The sequence below is a fragment of the Marmota flaviventris genome, chromosome 5, assembly GCF_047511675.1.
Source record: "Marmota flaviventris isolate mMarFla1 chromosome 5, mMarFla1.hap1, whole genome shotgun sequence".
NCBI classification, from domain to species: Eukaryota; Metazoa; Chordata; class Mammalia; order Rodentia; family Sciuridae; genus Marmota; species Marmota flaviventris.
The window spans coordinates 23,078,870-23,097,241 of record NC_092502.1 but is presented as its reverse complement, the minus strand read 5'-3'; the positions used below and the strand labels follow the sequence as shown (position 1 = coordinate 23,097,241).

The window sequence follows — 18,372 nt, the reverse complement described above, 5'->3', positions numbered from 1 at the left end:
AGCCACTTCTGCCTATTACTGCCCTTTTATAGATGAGCAAAGGGGCACTCCAGAAAGGGACTCGTTCAGGGCCACCCAGCAGGTCCGGTGCAGATGCAGGTAGAAGCCACCACAGCTCAGGCACCGAACTGCTACTTTTCACATGAAACCAAAACCCCCATCACTGATTTCAGGGACAGTCAAGCAGGCACCAAAAAATGCTAAGCTTTTGTTCCTGGTTTTTGCTTTGGAAGTTCCATTCAGACAAAAAGCATGCACTAGTTTGTTTTCTCAGCCACACAGGTGACCTCTGGGACTTTTGTGGACTCACCTTTGAGGCAGGAACTACCAGAGGCTGGGACTGCTGAGGGCCAGCAGCAGAGGGCCTAAGCTCTGAGGCACCACTTGGCCTGGGGAGGGTCCTGCGGCCTGGCACAGGGTTTGCAGGGAGCGCCTTCTGGGGTGGCCGAGGCCTGGAGAAATCCTGGAGAGAAACAAGTCAAGCTTCCAGATGGTGCCTAGTATACAGGAAGCACTCAACACAAATTAGATGAATAAGTGCACTAGATTTCTTAAAATCAATATGCATTTCTCTACACTAGTTAAGTTTCGTGAAACAGGAATGTATCTCTTATGTAGCTGGGAAAAAAAGTTTAGAGGGACAAAGAATGGATGCCCCAAAGTTGGTAGGGTTTAAGAGAAGCCAGTTCCTTCCCTGAGAAGGTCACTAATGGGTAGAAAAATGGGCTAAAGGCAAGCAAGCAGAGAGACCAGGAAGAATGCTGAGGGCCAGCGTGTTCTCTAAGAAACTGTAAGAGAACTGAGAGCAGAAACAAACTCAGACAGCAGGAAAAGTCATGTTCTCCCACTCCCAACGTGATCACCCTCCCTTCCCAAACTGCAGTAGCTGCTGGAGGCCAGGAGAGACCTTCTAGGGAAAGTGATGCGGGTACAGATGTTGCCTGCAGTTGAGGAAATGCAAAATGAGCCACTAGGGGGTGGCTATCTGGGCCTTATCAGAATGTCAGCACCAGGCCTTGCAGAGCAGTGATCTGCCTCAGGCCACATCTGATAGGACCCAGCTCAGCTCTGCCATGGGCCTCAGAGCACTGTTTCCTGGAAGCCAAAGCAGCCCCAGGCTCAGGGTCCCCTTCCATCAGTCAGGCTGCACAAGGCAGACACTGGGTGTCATCCCGGGCCAACGCCCATCTGCAGGTGATCCTCAAGTCCTGTTTACTCTTTTTCTCAGTCACTCATCCTCTCCACGCTTCCATTCCTACCTCAGTGCAAGCTCCCACCATCTTTCTGAGGACAGTGTTTAAATCTGCTGATTAGTATGCTCATTTGCCATCACAGCGGCCTTTTTGTTTTCTAAAACTGCTTTTTAAAAATTTTTTTAGTTGTCAATGGACCTTTATTTTTTTCTATTCATATGTGGTGCTGAGATCAAACCCAGTGCCTCACACATGCTAGGCAAGTGCTCTACCACTGAGCCACGACCCCAGCCCCTCTAAAACTATTTAAAAAATTTTTTTTAGTTGTTAATGGACCTTTATCTAATTAATTTATTTGAATGTGGTGCTGAGAATTGAACCCTATGCTCCACACATGCTAGGCGAGCACTCTACCACTGCGCCACTACCCCAGCCCCTAAAAAACATTTATTTAACTGAAGTGTAATACCTACATCAGGGCCATCTGCCATCAGAGTTTCCCTACTAGTGGGTCCTGGACCAAGAAGGCCCTTTCCTCCCCTGCTTCACAGTCCAGCTACCTCCTTCTCTTCTTTCACACCAGAGCTCAAATCAAATGCTCAAATACCAGAGCTCAAATCTCCCAAGGAGGCTTTTTTTTTTTTTTTTTGGTACTGGAAATTGAGCCCAAGGGCGCTTAACCACTGAGCCACATCCCTAGCCCTTTTTTTGTATTTTATTAGAGACAGGGTCTCACTGAGTTACTTAGGGCCTCAAGTCGCTGAGGCTGGCTTTGAACTTGTGATCCTCCTGCCTCAACTTCCAGAGCCACTGGGGTTACAGGTATATGCCACCATGTCTAGCCCAGGGTGGCCCTTCTGAGCACCCTGTACCCCTTCTTCACAAAACTGACCACTCTCACAGCTACATGCATCCCAGAGCCTCTTCCCCAGCGGAATGGCAACTGCTTGCTCATTATGGCTGTTATCAGGCAGAAGCACGTGGGTGGGAAGCACAGAAGACGTCCTGAATGCTCAGTACCCCCTCTCTAGGAGGCCCACATCACCCAGCTAGGAGGGTGGACCTCAGGTCTGGCCTGAGACTAGACAGGATAAGTGCCTTAGGGCTGGGAGGTGGGAATCTCACTTAGCTGGGGGACACTTGGGTTTAAGTCCTGGCTCCTCCACTCACAGACCCTGTGATCTTGGGCAAGTTCCTCGACCCTGTGAGACTCAGCAACCCAAGTGAGACAAGAGGGTAGAAATAACTCACTTCTTGGAAAGGCTCTGAAGGGGGAGGTGGCTGGCCCCATTTCATCCCTGCAACTTCCCCTCAGAGCAGCTGCCCGCACTGCCTTCCCTTGAGAACCCCCATCTGAACCCCAGGTCCTGGGGGAGCCATGCTTGGGATCTGGATGTTGGGACACCTGCCACTGCCTCCCTCTCTCCTTCGCCCTGTCTCTACAGGGTTGCTTTCTCTCCCTTGCTCCTCTCTCTTTCCACTGCGTGTTGAATTGTGTACACTCCCTCAAAAAAAAAAAAAAAATTCAAATGTTGAATTCCTAACTCCCAGTACCTCAGAATGTGACCATATTTGGAGCTGAGGTCTTTAAAGAGGTGATTAAATTAAAATGAGGCCGTTAGGGTGGGCTCTCATCCAATCTGGTGTTCTTATAAGAAGAAATGCAGATACAGAGATACCAGGGATGCAGAGGAAAGGCCACATGTGGACACTGTGAGTGGGCAGCTGCCTGCAGGGCAAGGAGAGAGGCCTCAGGAGAAGACAACCCTGCCAGAACCTTCATCTTAGGCTTCCAGCCTCTGGAACTATGAGAAAATAAACGTCCACGGTTCTATCCACCCATTAGATGGTATTTTGTTATGGCAGCCCTAGCAGCTGAATACACTCCCCCTTCTTGTGCCATGAACAAGGCATTGGGGTACACAGACTCTCCAATAAGGGGGTGATAGTGACAGATACAATTTGGAGGGACAATACTATGAAGAGAGTACAAGAGCACCAAGCTCAGACCTGGGGGTCAGGGGAAGCCACAGGGAGGAGTGGCATATAAGACCACGTCAAAGGGCCAAAGGGAGCTGGCCAGACAGAGGGCAGGAGAGGATCCGGCAGAGCAGCATTTGCAGCTATGTAGATAGGAGACGAGCACCAGGGACCAATAGGAGTTAATTTTGGGTGGAAGGTAGGTAGTGGTTGGTCATAAAATAGGCCAAGCAGGGAGAAAGTGCCCTTGGTTGAAAGGCTGTCTAGGGACTATATTTCCCCATGCTCAAACTGTTTTAATCCTCTCTGAGTCCCCTGGATTCACCAGATTGCTGGAAGGGCAGTCAATTCCAAGTCCATCTTCCCAGATCTGACATTGCAAATTGCAGGTGGCCTTTTAAGGGTGATGACCCCCCACCGACCAGAACTACTGAGAATCCACTTACCTGGGAAATAATGCAATTTGGTGCAGGGGGTATAGGCCGGCTTGGGGGAGGCCTCCTGGTTGATTCTTTTCTCTCTACTTGAAACTCAGTCCCTGGGGAGTTTCTGGTAGCCCTGTTCAGATGTATTGGCAATGGTACAGGTGGGGATCCACCATGCAGATAGTCTGGAGGGGGCCGGGGAGGAGGCTGGGAGGGCTTTCTCAGGGTTTCAGGGGTGTTGGTCACCTGTAGGCACAAGACAAGGATCACCTGAGACAAGGATTTAAAAACTCAGGGGTGCCCTGTGTGGGCATCTCATGGAGATGATCAGAGCCCAGGGATAGACAGATATGCTGACCTGTTACAACCCCTGGGATCCTAGAAGTCAGACCTTAAAGCCATTGGTGGACACCAAAACCAATTGCTATGTCTCTCAAGTCATTAAGATGGCTTTTATTACCAGTCCCTTGGGCCTACAGAGACCCTTGGGAAAATCTAACAGGGTCCTGAGGAATAAAGGAGAAGTAGCAAAACTCAACACCTCCAAGCCCTTACCTTTCGCTTTCCCTGGGGTGTCTGCAACTTGAAAGTTGGGTTGGCATGACCAGATCCATTGTTTTGAGACACCCTGAAGGGACAACTGGAAACAAGGAATAGAGGAAGAGAAGAGGGGATGTTCAGCAAGGAGCAGAGGCTGAGTCCCTCTGACCCAAACACGGCCAACCCACTGCTAAATCTTCCTTAGTGTACTCCAGAGGAAGTGGGACTGGTCCGCTCTCAAATTCCGTCTCCCTATGTAAGGACATTTGGCATGGTCAATGGAGAGCTGCTAAGCAACGAAAGTTGGCCTGACACAAAACAGAGCTTTCCAAGCACCTTATCTTCACCTTCTGTAGATCTTTCCTCCCTACAGAGATACAAGAATTGTCAACCAATTCCCCTCAGGCAGGGGTTCAGAAAGACCAGAGATTAAAAATTCCCTCCAGGACAAATGTAATTTAATAGGGGACTCAGAACGTACATTACGATATCCTAAGGATGGCATCACTCTGCAAAAAAATTAGTCTACATTGGGCTGATGTCCAGCCACCTCTGTAATGACTGGGCTTGGGCAAGTCATTTCTTCTCTGTTGCCACAGTTTCCTGCTCTTTAAAATGGGGGCAAATCAATTAGATAAAGGATGACAAATGATTTTATCTCATATTCCAACTTTAGTTGGTTGGGGGCATTCTGCAGAGGATTTGGAAGTGATGACCAGGCTCAGTAGAGACTATTACAATGAGATCATCTTAGTAAATGTCTGGCATGGTCACAGAACATGACACAAAGGAGACAGCGGCACGAACTCTACATTCATCTTCCCTGAATCAGACCCACCACCACCACCCTTCCAACACATATTGCTTACGGAGAACTTTGTGATCCAGAAGGGAACCCCAAGTCATTGATGGCACCCTGTCCTACCTGAACTGCTGCCTCAGCTTGAAAGGGAGGGCCGAGGGCTTGAGCTGGCCCAGCTTATTGTTCTGTTTGCAGCAATAGTACATCAGCGTGAGGACCGCCAGCACGAAGAGGGCTGAAAACACTCCCGCTATCACAGGACCAACACCTTCCAGAAAGAGAGCTCAAGTGAGAGACTGAGGAGCTGGTTGAGCTCCAGCAAAACAATATATTCCTCATTCTTCTTCAGACTTGATTTGCATTTAATTTGCATTGCTTATTTTAGCTTATAAATTATGATGAAAATCACATATTATGTACTACTAGGACACCACTAATATTAGCTTAAATAGCTAGCTAACTTGCTTCAAGGGGACCTTATAATATAAATCTGCCACAGGCACTTTGGTCTAATTGAAGATAGTCTTTTTTAAGGCAAGCAGATCAAGCCCTATTATCATGTGTCACTAGTTTCTGGACTGAATCGTGATTTTTCCTGGATACCAGGCAACCAACACAAAATACTGACAGACGCCTACCCTTCATCCACGATTTCACCAAAACTGACTCAATCTTCTCATGAATTATAAATTTAAATGCACAAAGTACCTTTACACCAATGAAACACTGCTTTTATCAGTTTTATATATTGAAGCTTCTTCCTTGAAAGATTTTATTCTTGAAAACAGTACCTTGCTACTATTAAAGGAAAAGGTTCAGAAACCACAGGGCTAGAGTATCTGAGATTTCCTACTGAAACAACTATAAGTGTTCTGAGTGTTCGGTTTCCCACTTTAACCTTTGTTTATGCAAAGAAGTCTAAACTACCAGAATGTACCCCACAGTAATGTTTACTTTTAAGTACCCAAAATAGGACTAGTCACCACCCCGTCCCACCAAAAAAGGATGTGACTATTCAATGACCTATAGTCTCTCTTTATCTCTCATTCCACTAAGCAGGATCACCTCCTCAGTAAAAGGACAGACAGAGACTGAGCCCAGTCCCCAAACCAGTTGCTGGTCTCAGATCCCTCCTCCCCCCACCCCTTTATCTTGGTTCCCTCATCCACAAAATCAGGAGTATGCATCAGTCTCAGTGCAGACACTCTGCAACATGCTACCTGTCCCCATGGTGCCACCCCTCTTACAGCAGGCAGGGGACTCACTCTCGGGGGGCATGGGCCCACTGTCGATGCTGCCTCCTTGGCCCGGAGTGTTGCAGAAGGGTGGTGCCCAGCCCCGGAAGCAGTGGCAGTTCTGATTGTTGTTGCAGACCTGGGGTGAGGGAAAGGCAGGGGTGTTAGCTTGCCAGAGAGCCCCAGCCTCCCACAAGGCCTGTCCTCCCAAAACCAGCCCAGGGGAGCACGCACCCCATGACCATTGCACTTCTTCCCACAGCCTTCGGTTTCAAAGAAGGAGGTGTTCCTGCACTGCCCCTCGAAGCAGATCTGCAGGGAGGAGGAAGCACAGTTGTCAGCACAGCAGACACTGGTCAGGAATTAGCAGATGGGATGTGGGTTTTGCACTTAGAACATACAGGAACCTGAAAAGGCAGCCCACTTCAGGTTACTACTGTGGGAAATGGAAAGAGCTTAAAAAGCCAAAGATAGAACAGGAATTAACAAAATTCTGCTATTACCTTTGTGATTAGGGAGGAAAACACATATTATATTGTTAAAATCCTAATTTAACAATTATAATGAAATATTTATTCCATATTACTACTATATTGATATATATGGGTTTTTAAAAAATTTTTTGTACTTTTAAGTGGACAGAATGCTGACGATCGAACCCAGTGCCTCACACATGCTAGGCGAGCACTCTGCCACTGAGCTATAGCCCCAACCCGGATATGTATGTTATATTATAATATATATCTATCAATAGGTGCTAGTTTTAATATTATGTTTAACAATAACAATTTTGACAGCAGCCTTCTCTGTGCTAGGAACTATACCCTGGGCTTCAAAGTTCTTTATGAATTCTTCATCCATAACTCTGAGGTAGTTGACACGAATTCCCCAAGGCTTCCCTGACTTAGTCCATTTTTAATTCACACGATAACTAATGATATAGACAAAAATCAATAATAGCTGGCCCACCTAAGTGTGTCAGAAACATTCTCACTTAATCCTTAGACTACAAGTGACAGTCTATTGCTATTGCTATATAAGTTTTCTTTTCTTTTTTTTAAACTAGAGATGGACACAATATTTTATTTTCATTTATTTATTTGTTTTTATGTGGTACTGAGGATTGAACACAGTCCTTCACGCATGCGAGGCAGGTGTTCTACCACTGAGCTACAACCCCAGCCCTAAATAAGCTTTTAGAAGCCACTGAGAATGAGAAGCTGGGGAGGCCTCTCCTTTCAGAGCTCACCCTTCTCAACCTCTCCTCTCTGCAGCCTGGGTCCTGAGTGGGACTGGGGAGAGGGACTCACGTGATTGTAGCCACACTTGGTCCCGGTCATCACCAGGCCTGGGTCCAGCATGTCACCCTCTTCTTCGGGACCTCTGTAGACATGGGTGCCCCGGCACCGGATCTGCCTTCCATTCATGATGATGGTGGTGTCGATGGGGACTGCGTTGGACTCCAGGGGCCGGGCCTCAGAGCTCTGACACTGGATCTTCCCACACTTGGCATCCCTGAGCCCCAGAGAGAGGGAGGAGAGGAGATGGAATCAGGCTGGGAAAGAGCGAAGGTAAGGCAGAGCTTCAGTCTTTCTTGGCCAAGAGAGCAGGCTTGGGTGGGGTGGGGCAAAGACACAGGCGGTGAGGGTGCTTTAAGGGAGCCACCAGGGGAGACCCTGTGTAGACCCAGACCAAGGCAAGGGAGCAGGCTCTTTGTCTCTGAGCCGATCTCAGCCAGAGAAGATGCCTTGGAAAGTCCTAACTTCAAGGACAACTGCCTGACCTAAGCAATCTGTTCCCTTATGTTCTTTAGGCCACCATCCACCTAGTGCTCCAGCCAGAAGCCTGGGGACATTTCTGACTCCCCCTTCTTCCCTGCTCTTGGATTCAAGCAGATTTCGAGCCCTAACAATCCTCCCTCCTACATATCCACCCTAGCACACATCACCAACCTTTCTTCCCTGTACTGTAGGAAACTGATTTCCCTGCCTCCAGTCTCACCTCATAGGAGTTTAACCTCTCATTGCTTTCAGGCCAAAGTCTGAACTTTTCATGACCTACTTCCTGCTTAACAGCACAAGCTCATTTCTCATCATCCCCTCTTTTTTACACCTCTAAATTATACCGTAAGTGTACCAAACTATGGTTAGTTCTTCCAACTGTCAGGTTTTTGGTTTTTTTTCCAACCATCTCTCTGCCTAGAACACTCTTCTACACACCAGCACCATCCCTGACCCTGCTGGTTTAGATAATTGCATCATAACTGTGCCTAGGTATAAGTTCTTTGGGAAACCACACCAGGCCACTAAGTCGGGTTGGGTGTCTCTCTCTCCACATTCTCAGTATCACGCTGTATTGCTGATTAAAAGCTCTACACACTCAGCACAGTATCTTGTGCATGGTAAACCTTCAATAGATAATGGTTGGATATATGGATGGGTAGATGGATGGATGGAGAGATGGATGGATCCAGGTGTTGGATGGGTGAATGGATAGGTGGATAGGTAGATGAATGGATGGACAGGTGAGTGGATGAATAAGTGGATAGGTAGATGGATAAATGGATATATGGATGGGTACTGGGTAGATGAATGGGTAGATAGGTGAATGGATCCAAGTGGTTGGATGAATGGATGGATAGGTGGGTGGGTGGATGAATGGATAGATAGGTGGGTGAGTGGATGAATGGATGGATAGGTGGATGGAGATGGATGGATGGATGGATAGGTACATAGGTAGATGAATAGGTAGATAGGTGAGTGCATGGTCAGTTGGAATGAATGAATGACAGTGAGTCACTCAAATAAGGACATAAGTGCATTCAGTACAAATGATCTCAGAAAGCCAATTCCCTCCCTCCTATTGAAAAACAGGCTCAAAAGGAAGCCTGATCAGCTTTCCATCAAGCTTTGCCAACCCTCCCTCTGATTCCATAGGGCTGACTGGTATACTGTTGAACAGCAGGCCAAGAATAGAGACTTCAGCTGACTTGGGTAGAGGCCCAGCTCTAGGACCAGTGCTCTGCTGAGCTGGGAAGGAGAAAGGCAGACAGAGCAGGATTTACTCTGTCATTCTTCTTCTCATGGGGTCTGCACTACTCATCACCTCATGTTGCACTTCTTGTGTTCGCCGTTCATGTCCTTCCCACAGTTTCCAAAGGTGTCTCCTGCCACATTCACCTTCTCAAAGCACAGGTCAGGGGCAGGCCGGGCTCCTGGGTGTGCAAGAAACAACTTTTGTCAATACACTAGCCTGCCGAAAGCCCCCAGGGCAAAGCTAGCCTTTGGCAAAATCAAGAGGTTAAGAATGTTTTTTGGGGGGAGGAAAAACTCAGTCTCTTTCTGTTCTCTTATCAGGCTATTTCATTCCCATTTCTCATCAAGACCAATTCGTAGAAAATGTCTGATATCCATTTTCATGCCCCACTGAGGATTTATATCTCTGGGGGTTTGCATGCTAGGACTATCTCTAATGAAGAAGAATTGCCATATTTTAGGATTTTAAAAAAATGATAATGCATACACAAAAGTATAAACATATGGCATGGCTTTGGAATTTTTCCTCAGCCATTCAATCTCTATTCCCCTTTATCCTGGAAAGGCAATAATTATTAACAGTTTACTTTCAGAGAGAATTTTATCTCTCTCTTGTGTGTCTCCCAGGTACAAAATTCCATGTGTACCTTCTAGAGAAAATCTATCTAATAAAGAACGGAAGCTTATTGTATCCAATGTTCTGTGTCTGGCATTTTTAGTTAATTTTTTGTGGGGGATGATTTTATTCACCATGCAGAGCAGCCTTCTTTCTATTTCTTTAGCTGTATAGCTTTCCATTGTATGAATTTTTCAGAATTAGTTTAATGGGTTCCTCTTAAAGGACATAGAGGTTATAATGCTGTAACTAACAATAGCACTATAAAAACATCTTTGTAAATTTATCTTCACATAGATAAGCAAGTACAAGTGTAGGCCCTAGGCTGTTTCCCAGCAGTGGAACTGATGGACCCAATAAGTGCATTTAAAATTTTGATATCTCCGAATTACTTTCCATAGGGATTGTACCTATCTCTTACTTTCACATCCTCCACAACACTATATATGATCACTCTTGTTATATTATTATTTTATCATCAATACTCTTAAACTAACTTTCAGTCTTTAAAATCTGATACATGAGCAATTCCATCTGGTTATAATTTGTTTTCCTTTAATATGACGAGGTTAAACAACTTTCCATAGCTTAGGGGCCATTTTCATTTGCTTTTCTGTCTCTTATCATCTGTTCATTTGTCTTTTGGATTCTTGTCATCTGTTTGTCCCATCTGAGAACTAAAAGCATCTAGGGTCTGGGAAGAATGCTGTCCATTCATCTTCCCTGAATATCCACCCAGAGTCCAGGCCGTGAAAGAGGTGGTATCCAGGGGTGTTCTGAAGCCAAGATGGTAAGCCACCCGAGGGACTGGAGGGGAGGCTGGCTCTAAAGTTCTGGGGGGAGGGGGGCTGTGTTCCCCAGAAGAACCCTTACCAGGACCCCACAGCTGCTGGCACTGCTCCTGGTAGGTGAGGCACATGCCATTGTAGCAGTAGGCCTGGCCGCCCTCGCAGGGGGTGCCGTCCATCTGGTAGAAGTTGGTGGGGCAGTGGGGAGACTTGCCCGTGCAGTACTCTGGGAGGTCACACTGCCGTGCCTGCTCACGGCACAGTGTGCCAGGAGCCAGGAGCTGAATTTGAATGAGATGGAGGAAAAACAGTCATTTTCTTGCTTGCCCTTAACCCCATTAGCCAAGGGCTTGTGAGCATCACTCTTGCAGAACAGAATGTTCTAGCCACCAGGGTTATATCATAGCAGTTTTTACCCCATGAGCCTTCTAATGCAAACAGTGACTCCAGAGTTTTCAAGGTGCTAACTCACTTCCTCTTTGCAGCCATCTTAAGTAGAAATAGGTCAGAAATAACATTTATGCAACAGTTTTAGGGCTTACTATGTGATTTAGTAACAACAACAAACTTCATGCAGCTCCCACTCAAGTTGCCCAGTGCCAATAATAGTGCATTTAGTTTTCCTGATAGTCCTATGTAATATAATTGTCCCTGTTTTACAGATGATAAAACCTGAGGTTTAAAGGTAAAGTAATTATCCAGAGTCTCACAGTTAGTCATGGCAGAGGATCCAGGCCTACTAACACATTCAAATATACACACACAGCATTCCTACAGCACCTCTGGATTTATAAAGCATTTCAGCAATAATGCATTCCCAGAACTGAGCCAGGTACTGGGCTAAGTATGTTATATACACTTATGCTACCCATGAGCTATGTGCTGCTATTTACCCCACATTGCAGATCAAATAACCTGATTAGTAATAACACTCATCAGGAAAATAGTAAAACCTGAGCTTCCACTTAAGTAGTTATTTTTGTTTTCTTGTGTTTTTTTTTTTTTTGGTTCTGGGAATTAAATTCAGGGGTGCTTAAACACTGAACCACATCCCTAGCCCTTTTTATTTTCTATTTTGAGACAAGGCCTCGCTAAGTTGCTTAGGGCCTTGCTAAGCTGTTGAGGCTAGCCTCAAACTTGTGATCTTCCTGCCTCAGCCTCCTTACTTGCTGGGATTATAGGCATGCACCATCATGCCTGGTCCTATTTGAGTCTTAACAGGCCCCCCCCCCCCCCGGTGATCCATGTTATTAATACTGATAAAGAACCTAGACTCAGTTAATAAGTCCCCCAAAGTCACACATCCCGGGCTTGAAGTCAAGGTCTCAGACACCAGGAATGCTTTGTGAGTCTCAGACTGAAATCCTGGCACTAAATGAAATGATCACACTCCATGCTTATTCTTAGGCTTGGGTCCAAGGCTGCAAGGACTTGACCCAGCACAGCCTCCCTGGGGGACACAAAGTCATACCAGAAGGTCTGCAAATTCCCCCTGAGCGAGGCAAGAAAACTCAGGACTGAGGACAAAGCCCTCCTTTGCTCCTGGGTGACTACACACCAACCACAAGGTCCTCCCAAGAGAGAAGGCAGTCGGGCCCTTCTGCAGGCCATGCTCAGGCCAAGTTACTTGCTGAAAGACAGAGGCCCCAGTTGCAGTGGTGAGCAGGGGCAGTGTGTGGAGGAGAAGCTGCAAGGCGCACATATCTCTACCAACCTGGAGCAGGTTGGAAGCAAAGAGGAGCCATCCTGAAGCCAGTTTGCCGGGTCCAAATCCCAGCTCCTTAACGATCCCATCACTCCCCCAGCATGGCAGCTGAAGCCTGGCCACACCTGCCTCTCACACCCTAGCACAGCAGTCACCTGTCAGGTCAGGTCCCCAGGGAACAGGTCCACTTACCTTGCACTGGTGGCAGCAGGAGCCATGAGCACACTCGGCCCCTTCTCTTAGGGTGCAGTTGGAGGCATTGCAGCAAGGGTTGTTACATTCCTGAGGAGGCAATGAGTGGGCGTGAGTCTCTGGACAGCCAGGCAGGCATCAAGAATGAGAGTCCTCCTGGCAGGCGGCAAGAATGAGAGCCCTGCAGGGGGAGGGCTTTTGCCACCTCCCCAGCCCCAGCCCTGCCCCATGTGCCCCTGCAGCCCCTGCTCCCTAGAATTCCTTACCAGAACATCATTCAACAGCTTTATCATCAAGGTCATGTGCACGTATCACAGACTGTACACATATGCACAATCCCCAGGGGCACCACGGAGAGGCACAATATTTTGAGTGTGACAATTTTCCCAGGGAACAGGTCCACTTACCTTGCAATGGTGGCAGCAGGAGCTATGAGCACACTCGGCCCCTTCTCTCATGGTACAAATTTCCCAATACATATGTGTATGTGATTATAGTTATTTTACAAAATCATAGTATTCACACTGCTTTTAATACAACTCCCTCCTTTCTGAAGGGTCTGGGCTCATCTCTGAGCTGATGGTAGTGGGGGAGATATCATCTTTAACTTCTGAACGTTACATGCTCATATTTAACAACAACAACAAAAAAATAGCCCACCACAGAGGAAGTTATAAAATCAGATTTTTCCACATACACAGACCCTCACTTTCACCCCTATCATGTACTGTTACTTATGTATTCTTCCCCAATTATTATGCACTAACTGACATATTTTCATCCTTCAAAAAATAGAGATGAAACAACCCAGTTCTGCTTTTTGCAGAACAACATGCTTCTGTTAAAAACTACAGAGCTGGGCTGCAACACCCTCCGCCCTCACTTTGAAGATGAGAAGTAAAGAAGGAGCGTTCTGCCCCTTCTTCCTCTTAGCAGCCCTTCCCAGCCTCGCCGGCACTTCCTACATCCACTTTCAATCATCCCTTCTCCAGGCTAAACAGCATGAGCTTGTTATTTTAAGCAGCCTCCTAAGGCTCATGTTCAAGTTCATAGACCCAGCTGTGCAGCCTCCAGAATAAATTCAGTGCAGCTGGAGGGCCAAGGAGGCCACTGGGGAAGAGAGAGACAACATGCCACAGGGTCGTGGTTTCTGGTTTGACCAGATGCTCACAAAGGCAATGCCACCCTGATCTTGGACACAAATAGTTCAACCAGAGAGAGGCTGCAGAAGCAGTGCACCTGGAAGGCTTCTGCCCACACCTGACACGCGGTGGGGTCTTTGATGGTCACGTGTAGGAAAGGCCTATGAAGAAGTAATTCTTTACTGCATTCTCTTTGGATCTGGAGCTTTGAAGCCAGGGCAAATTCTTCCCTCCTTCTAGCACCGTCTTACCTCTTCCTCCCCACAGTCGCACTCTTCCCCATCTTCCAGGTACCCATTCCCACACCTCCGGCCTCCATACAGTGTCTTCGTGTCTGGCATGTTGGAAAGACACATCCCACCGCCTGATTGCAGATACCTGTCCAGCTCCCTCCTATTGCATCCATTGAACACTCGGGGGAAGGGGTGCCTGGTGGACAACAAGGCTGGAATTGGCTGGGGGTCTGCTACCCGTGAGGCTGACTCCACCTGGTCACAGACCCCCTAGTTCCTCACACATACATTTTCCCACTTAGAACTTTCAGACACACTAATTTTGAAATCTTTCATGGTTAATCATGAAATACTAACCATGCCATAAGGTTTAATTTTTCTTACTCTGTATGGAAAACATATTTGAGAATTATTACAGCAGTATCTGCCTTTGTATGAGGGAGGTGCAATAAGCAAAGGGTAACGCACACCTTACAACAAGGCCTCCAGCTTTAGAACTGAACAAAATATCACCCAACCCAAAATTTTACTGAAGCTGATATCAGATGGATATTCTCTGTGATGGAAGAACAGTCAAAAAAGGTCAAGATCATAGGTTAATTTTTTTCACGAGCTAGTAATATGTATGCAGAGCACACTTTGTACTAAACTATCAAACTCACAAACTTGTGCTCTTTATCTTACAAGAGCATGAAAGTTCCTGGGTCCTCTGCTATTAGGAAAAAGAAATGAAAGTACAGCAGTTCTCCCTCATCCACAATTTTGCTTTTCATGGTTTCAGTTACCTAAAGCCAATTGTGATCTGAAAATATTAAATGGAAAATTCCAGAAATAAATAATTTATAAGTTTTAAATAAATTTTATTATAGTTACATAATTATATAATTAATTATTGTTATAATTATACTACTTTATTATTAGTTATTGTTTTTAATCTCTTTCTGTACCTACTTTAGAAATTAAACTTTATCATAGGGATATATATGCAGGAAAAAAACACAGGATACATGAGGTTCTCTGTGATATGTGATTCCAGGCGTCTGGAATGTCTTAGAATGTGTCCCCTGCAGACAAGGCAAAGCTACTGTGCCACAATTTAGATCTATAAAGGGAGGGTTACCTGCTCCCAATTCTCTTAGCCAATTAAAGGTGAAATACAGAAGGGTTTCCTTCAGTGATAAGGTATGCTATAATGAATGTTAATAATTGTTAAATTAGCAAAATTAGTAAATTGGGTAGAAACAAATTAAAGTAGTAATGAATATCAACAGATCAGGTAAAAACAAATTGGAGTAGTAATGAATATAACTCTCAAATATTTGTCTACAGATACTCCTTTGAGATTAGAAGAGAAAGGGGTGAATTTCCCCTTGAGCACTTGGGCTCTGAGCATGATCTGTGGAGTTGTATCCTCCATTCAATACCATCCATTCGGTGTCACAGCTGAGAAGGGAAGAACAAACACTAGACACCAGAGCTCCCAGAAAGCAGCATTTCATCCTGGAGACACTGAAACACCATTCTCTAAGAAGCATAGCGGACTAATGGTTTATGGCGAGGAACATAAGGTCCACCATGATGCCTTCCACTGAGACACTTTGGTCCTGGAAGAACCCAACCAGATAACTCCATATCCAGACAACTTGAAGAGAAGTCTTCTTTCAAAGGTTCTGGTTTAGAAAATCCCTCCCAACTTCAAGGAGATATAGCTGCTTTGTCTTTTTTTCCTTGTGGATAACAACCTGCAAATTCCCTGAAGAGTCACTGTAGGGTATGTGGATGGTCCCCTTCCTTCTACTTGTTCTGGAAGCTACATCAGAGCTTTGATGCAAAGTCTGGGATGTAAATAGCACTAACTGAACTCTTTGGAATGGAAGGACCAATGGCTAAGGCTATCACAGTGGGTCCTCAGAATGGATAAACAACATGTGTGGTCAGGCCAATTTTGCAGCTGAAGACCCTAAAACAGAAATTAAGTATATCTAGGGTTCCACCAACACCGGAATTCCTACTAGGAATCTAGTACTTCTTCTAAACACTTGTCTTCTTGGTCCTCTTCCAATTTCTTTGTGGTAAAAACCACCTTCTCTGCTAAGGCCCTACTAGAGGTTTAACAGAGGCTCTCTGGGACCAGCTGGGAGGAAAATTTAGGTCACCCTGGATGTGCATGCCTCACCCTCCTCCCCATCCTCACCCTTCCTGTTGACTCACCCAGTGGCGGCTGCCATGATGCACCCACCATCAGCTGCACTGGCTGAGCAGCAATCTGCAGAATCGTGGCTCATACCAAAATTGTGGCCCATCTCGTGGGCCATGGTGGCAGCCACACCAATGGCATTTTCAGAGTGGTCCTGTTCAGGGAGAGATTTAGGTCAAGGGGACAGCTCCTCCTCACCCTATCTCTTGTCTTTTCCTTGTCAAAGCCTTGCGACTCCCTATGGATTCCCCAACAACTGAGCAAAAGGCTCTCTATACCTGCTTTCAACAGCAAGTTTAGAGCCTGTTATTATTAGGAAATCAAATGCTTAAAAGTTCCTGTTTCTTGAGTTCCTGAAGGTTGTAGACCATGTCTGACCATTGATGAATTCCCAGACCAATATTCCCAGTGTTTTCTGAATAAATGAAAGACAAGGATTTCCTCCATTTTTCCTCTTAACCTATGTACCTCTTCAGGATGTAGGGCAATTGACAGGGAAACCCCACCTTGGATCAATCATAGGGTACACTTGACTCAGTGTCTTCTGAGAGCCCCTGGTGCAGCATGTGCCACTTAATGCTCAAAAGCAAAAGCTACAGAAATAGGAAGAAAACAAGCAGAGCTGGCACAGTGATTGGCACCTATAGCCTCAGCTACTCAGGAGGCTGAGGCAGGAGAATGGCTTGAGCCCAGGAGTTAGAGGCCAGCCTGGGCGACATAGTGAGCCCCATCTCAAAACAAACAAAAAATGAACAGCAAAACAGAAGCAGCAAAATGATTTATTAAACACACGTTTGTTATATAATTTCATTTAATTTCCATTCTTACCCAAATATTATAAACCATAAAGTTATCTTTATTTTTACAACTGAGGACACCTGTTAACTCATCCAAAGTCACATGGATGCTCTTTGAAACTAATCCCTTTGGACTCCAGATCCTGGATTTTTAACCTTTATGTCAATAAATAAATACAGGATGGGTGGAGGGATGGACAAACAGATGGATAGCAGCCTTCCTGATATCTACTCGCAGGTTAGAAATGAATAGTCAAAACACTCTCCTAAAGTCAGAGAGAATTTCAACAGAAGTTTCCTAACTGTGATTTTGAGATGGGCTCTTGTTTCATAATGACAAAACTGCAAGCTCTCGAATAAAAAAAAAAAAAAAAAACTAACTATCTTCCTACTATCCTCCAGCCCCTGATGATGGACTCATGCAATCTCTCAGGCCTCTCCTGCACTTGAAAATCAAAAATAAACTACAATAAATGAAAATTCACCCCTGAGTACCTCCACCTGTGAGAATTAAATGACTTCATTTTAAACAATTGCCCTTCTTGATGTGAAAGCTTTTCACTTTTGCAACCGTAAATATCAGATTAGTTTTTAAAAGATGACTTCCTGTCTTGGGAGAAAGTTTTATTAAATTCTGTGGCCCCAACGTATTGACTGAGACTTACCATGTTGACCCCTCCCGATTGGTATACGGAGCACATGGCCATGAGGGGGGCCAGACCAATGGTGGTACCGTGGAAGGACATGCCCCTGTAGGAAGGAAAGAGAGGTGACTCAGGTGGGGGCTGGAAGGGCTGCTCCTATGTGTGCAGGAGTGGGTGACATTCCCAGCTCATTCCCAAGGGGAGGGGCTCTGGTGTCCTGGCCATCTGGGCAACTTTAGGTCACCCCACCTCTCACTTCCTCTCACCTCCAGAGAATCAGATTGAATGAAAGGTCACTTTCCCCACAATGTGCCCATAGTCAATTCCCAGGAAGGAAACAGGCAGGGTCCATAGAGCTCCATCCCATTCCCTCTGCACAGGAAAAGGTCACAGGGAGGAGCGGATGGGAAGGTGGCGCAGGGTCTGATGCTGAAGTGAATCATGCCCGCTTCCACCAGCTGCCAGGGCCCCAGGGCTTGCCCCAGCTCTGTGGCACACGCCTTATGGGGCCGAGGGGTGGGGAGATTGGGTGCCACTTCATTCTCACAGGTTCTGGGGCCAAGGAAACAGCTGTGTCCCATCAGGAACCTGCAAAGCACAGCTGGGTACAAGGATGAGCTGTTTCTGCCTTTGTTTTGCAATTATGATCCTAATCTGCCCACAGCCATCCCGATTTGCCCCAGTTTAATACCTCCCTCTCTTAGCTGTATATATCCAGGGTCGGCAAGAAGGAATAAAAGAAATACCAGTGTTTTTGTGCATGCCACAAAAATGTAGTCTATTTGAAATCTCTATGGAAATGCATTATGGTACTTATCTCAACGTTTGTCTTCTTATCTAGACCTTGG

The 18,372-nt window shown here is 46.0% G+C and overlaps 1 protein-coding gene across 2 annotated transcripts in view; it reads right to left on the bottom strand.

Annotated features, from left to right (window-relative positions):
- Positions 1–18,372, bottom strand: part of Adam19 (ADAM metallopeptidase domain 19) — an 85,842-nt gene that overhangs the window by 3,834 nt on the left and 63,636 nt on the right. For both annotated transcript variants that reach the window (XM_027938598.3, XM_027938599.3), the window contains exons 10-22: positions 17,546–17,630; positions 16,098–16,237; positions 13,905–14,082; positions 12,512–12,601; positions 10,700–10,895; positions 9,281–9,389; positions 7,486–7,690; positions 6,410–6,487; positions 6,206–6,314; positions 5,064–5,208; positions 4,154–4,238; positions 3,620–3,844; positions 311–463 (exon numbers count right to left, since the gene is read on the bottom strand). In XM_027938598.3, coding sequence (XP_027794399.1) covers positions 311–463; positions 3,620–3,844; positions 4,154–4,238; positions 5,064–5,208; positions 6,206–6,314; positions 6,410–6,487; positions 7,486–7,690; positions 9,281–9,389; positions 10,700–10,895; positions 12,512–12,601; positions 13,905–14,082; positions 16,098–16,237; positions 17,546–17,630 — 1,798 coding nt within the window. The remainder of the gene's footprint in view (positions 1–310; positions 464–3,619; positions 3,845–4,153; positions 4,239–5,063; positions 5,209–6,205; positions 6,315–6,409; positions 6,488–7,485; positions 7,691–9,280; positions 9,390–10,699; positions 10,896–12,511; positions 12,602–13,904; positions 14,083–16,097; positions 16,238–17,545; positions 17,631–18,372) is intronic.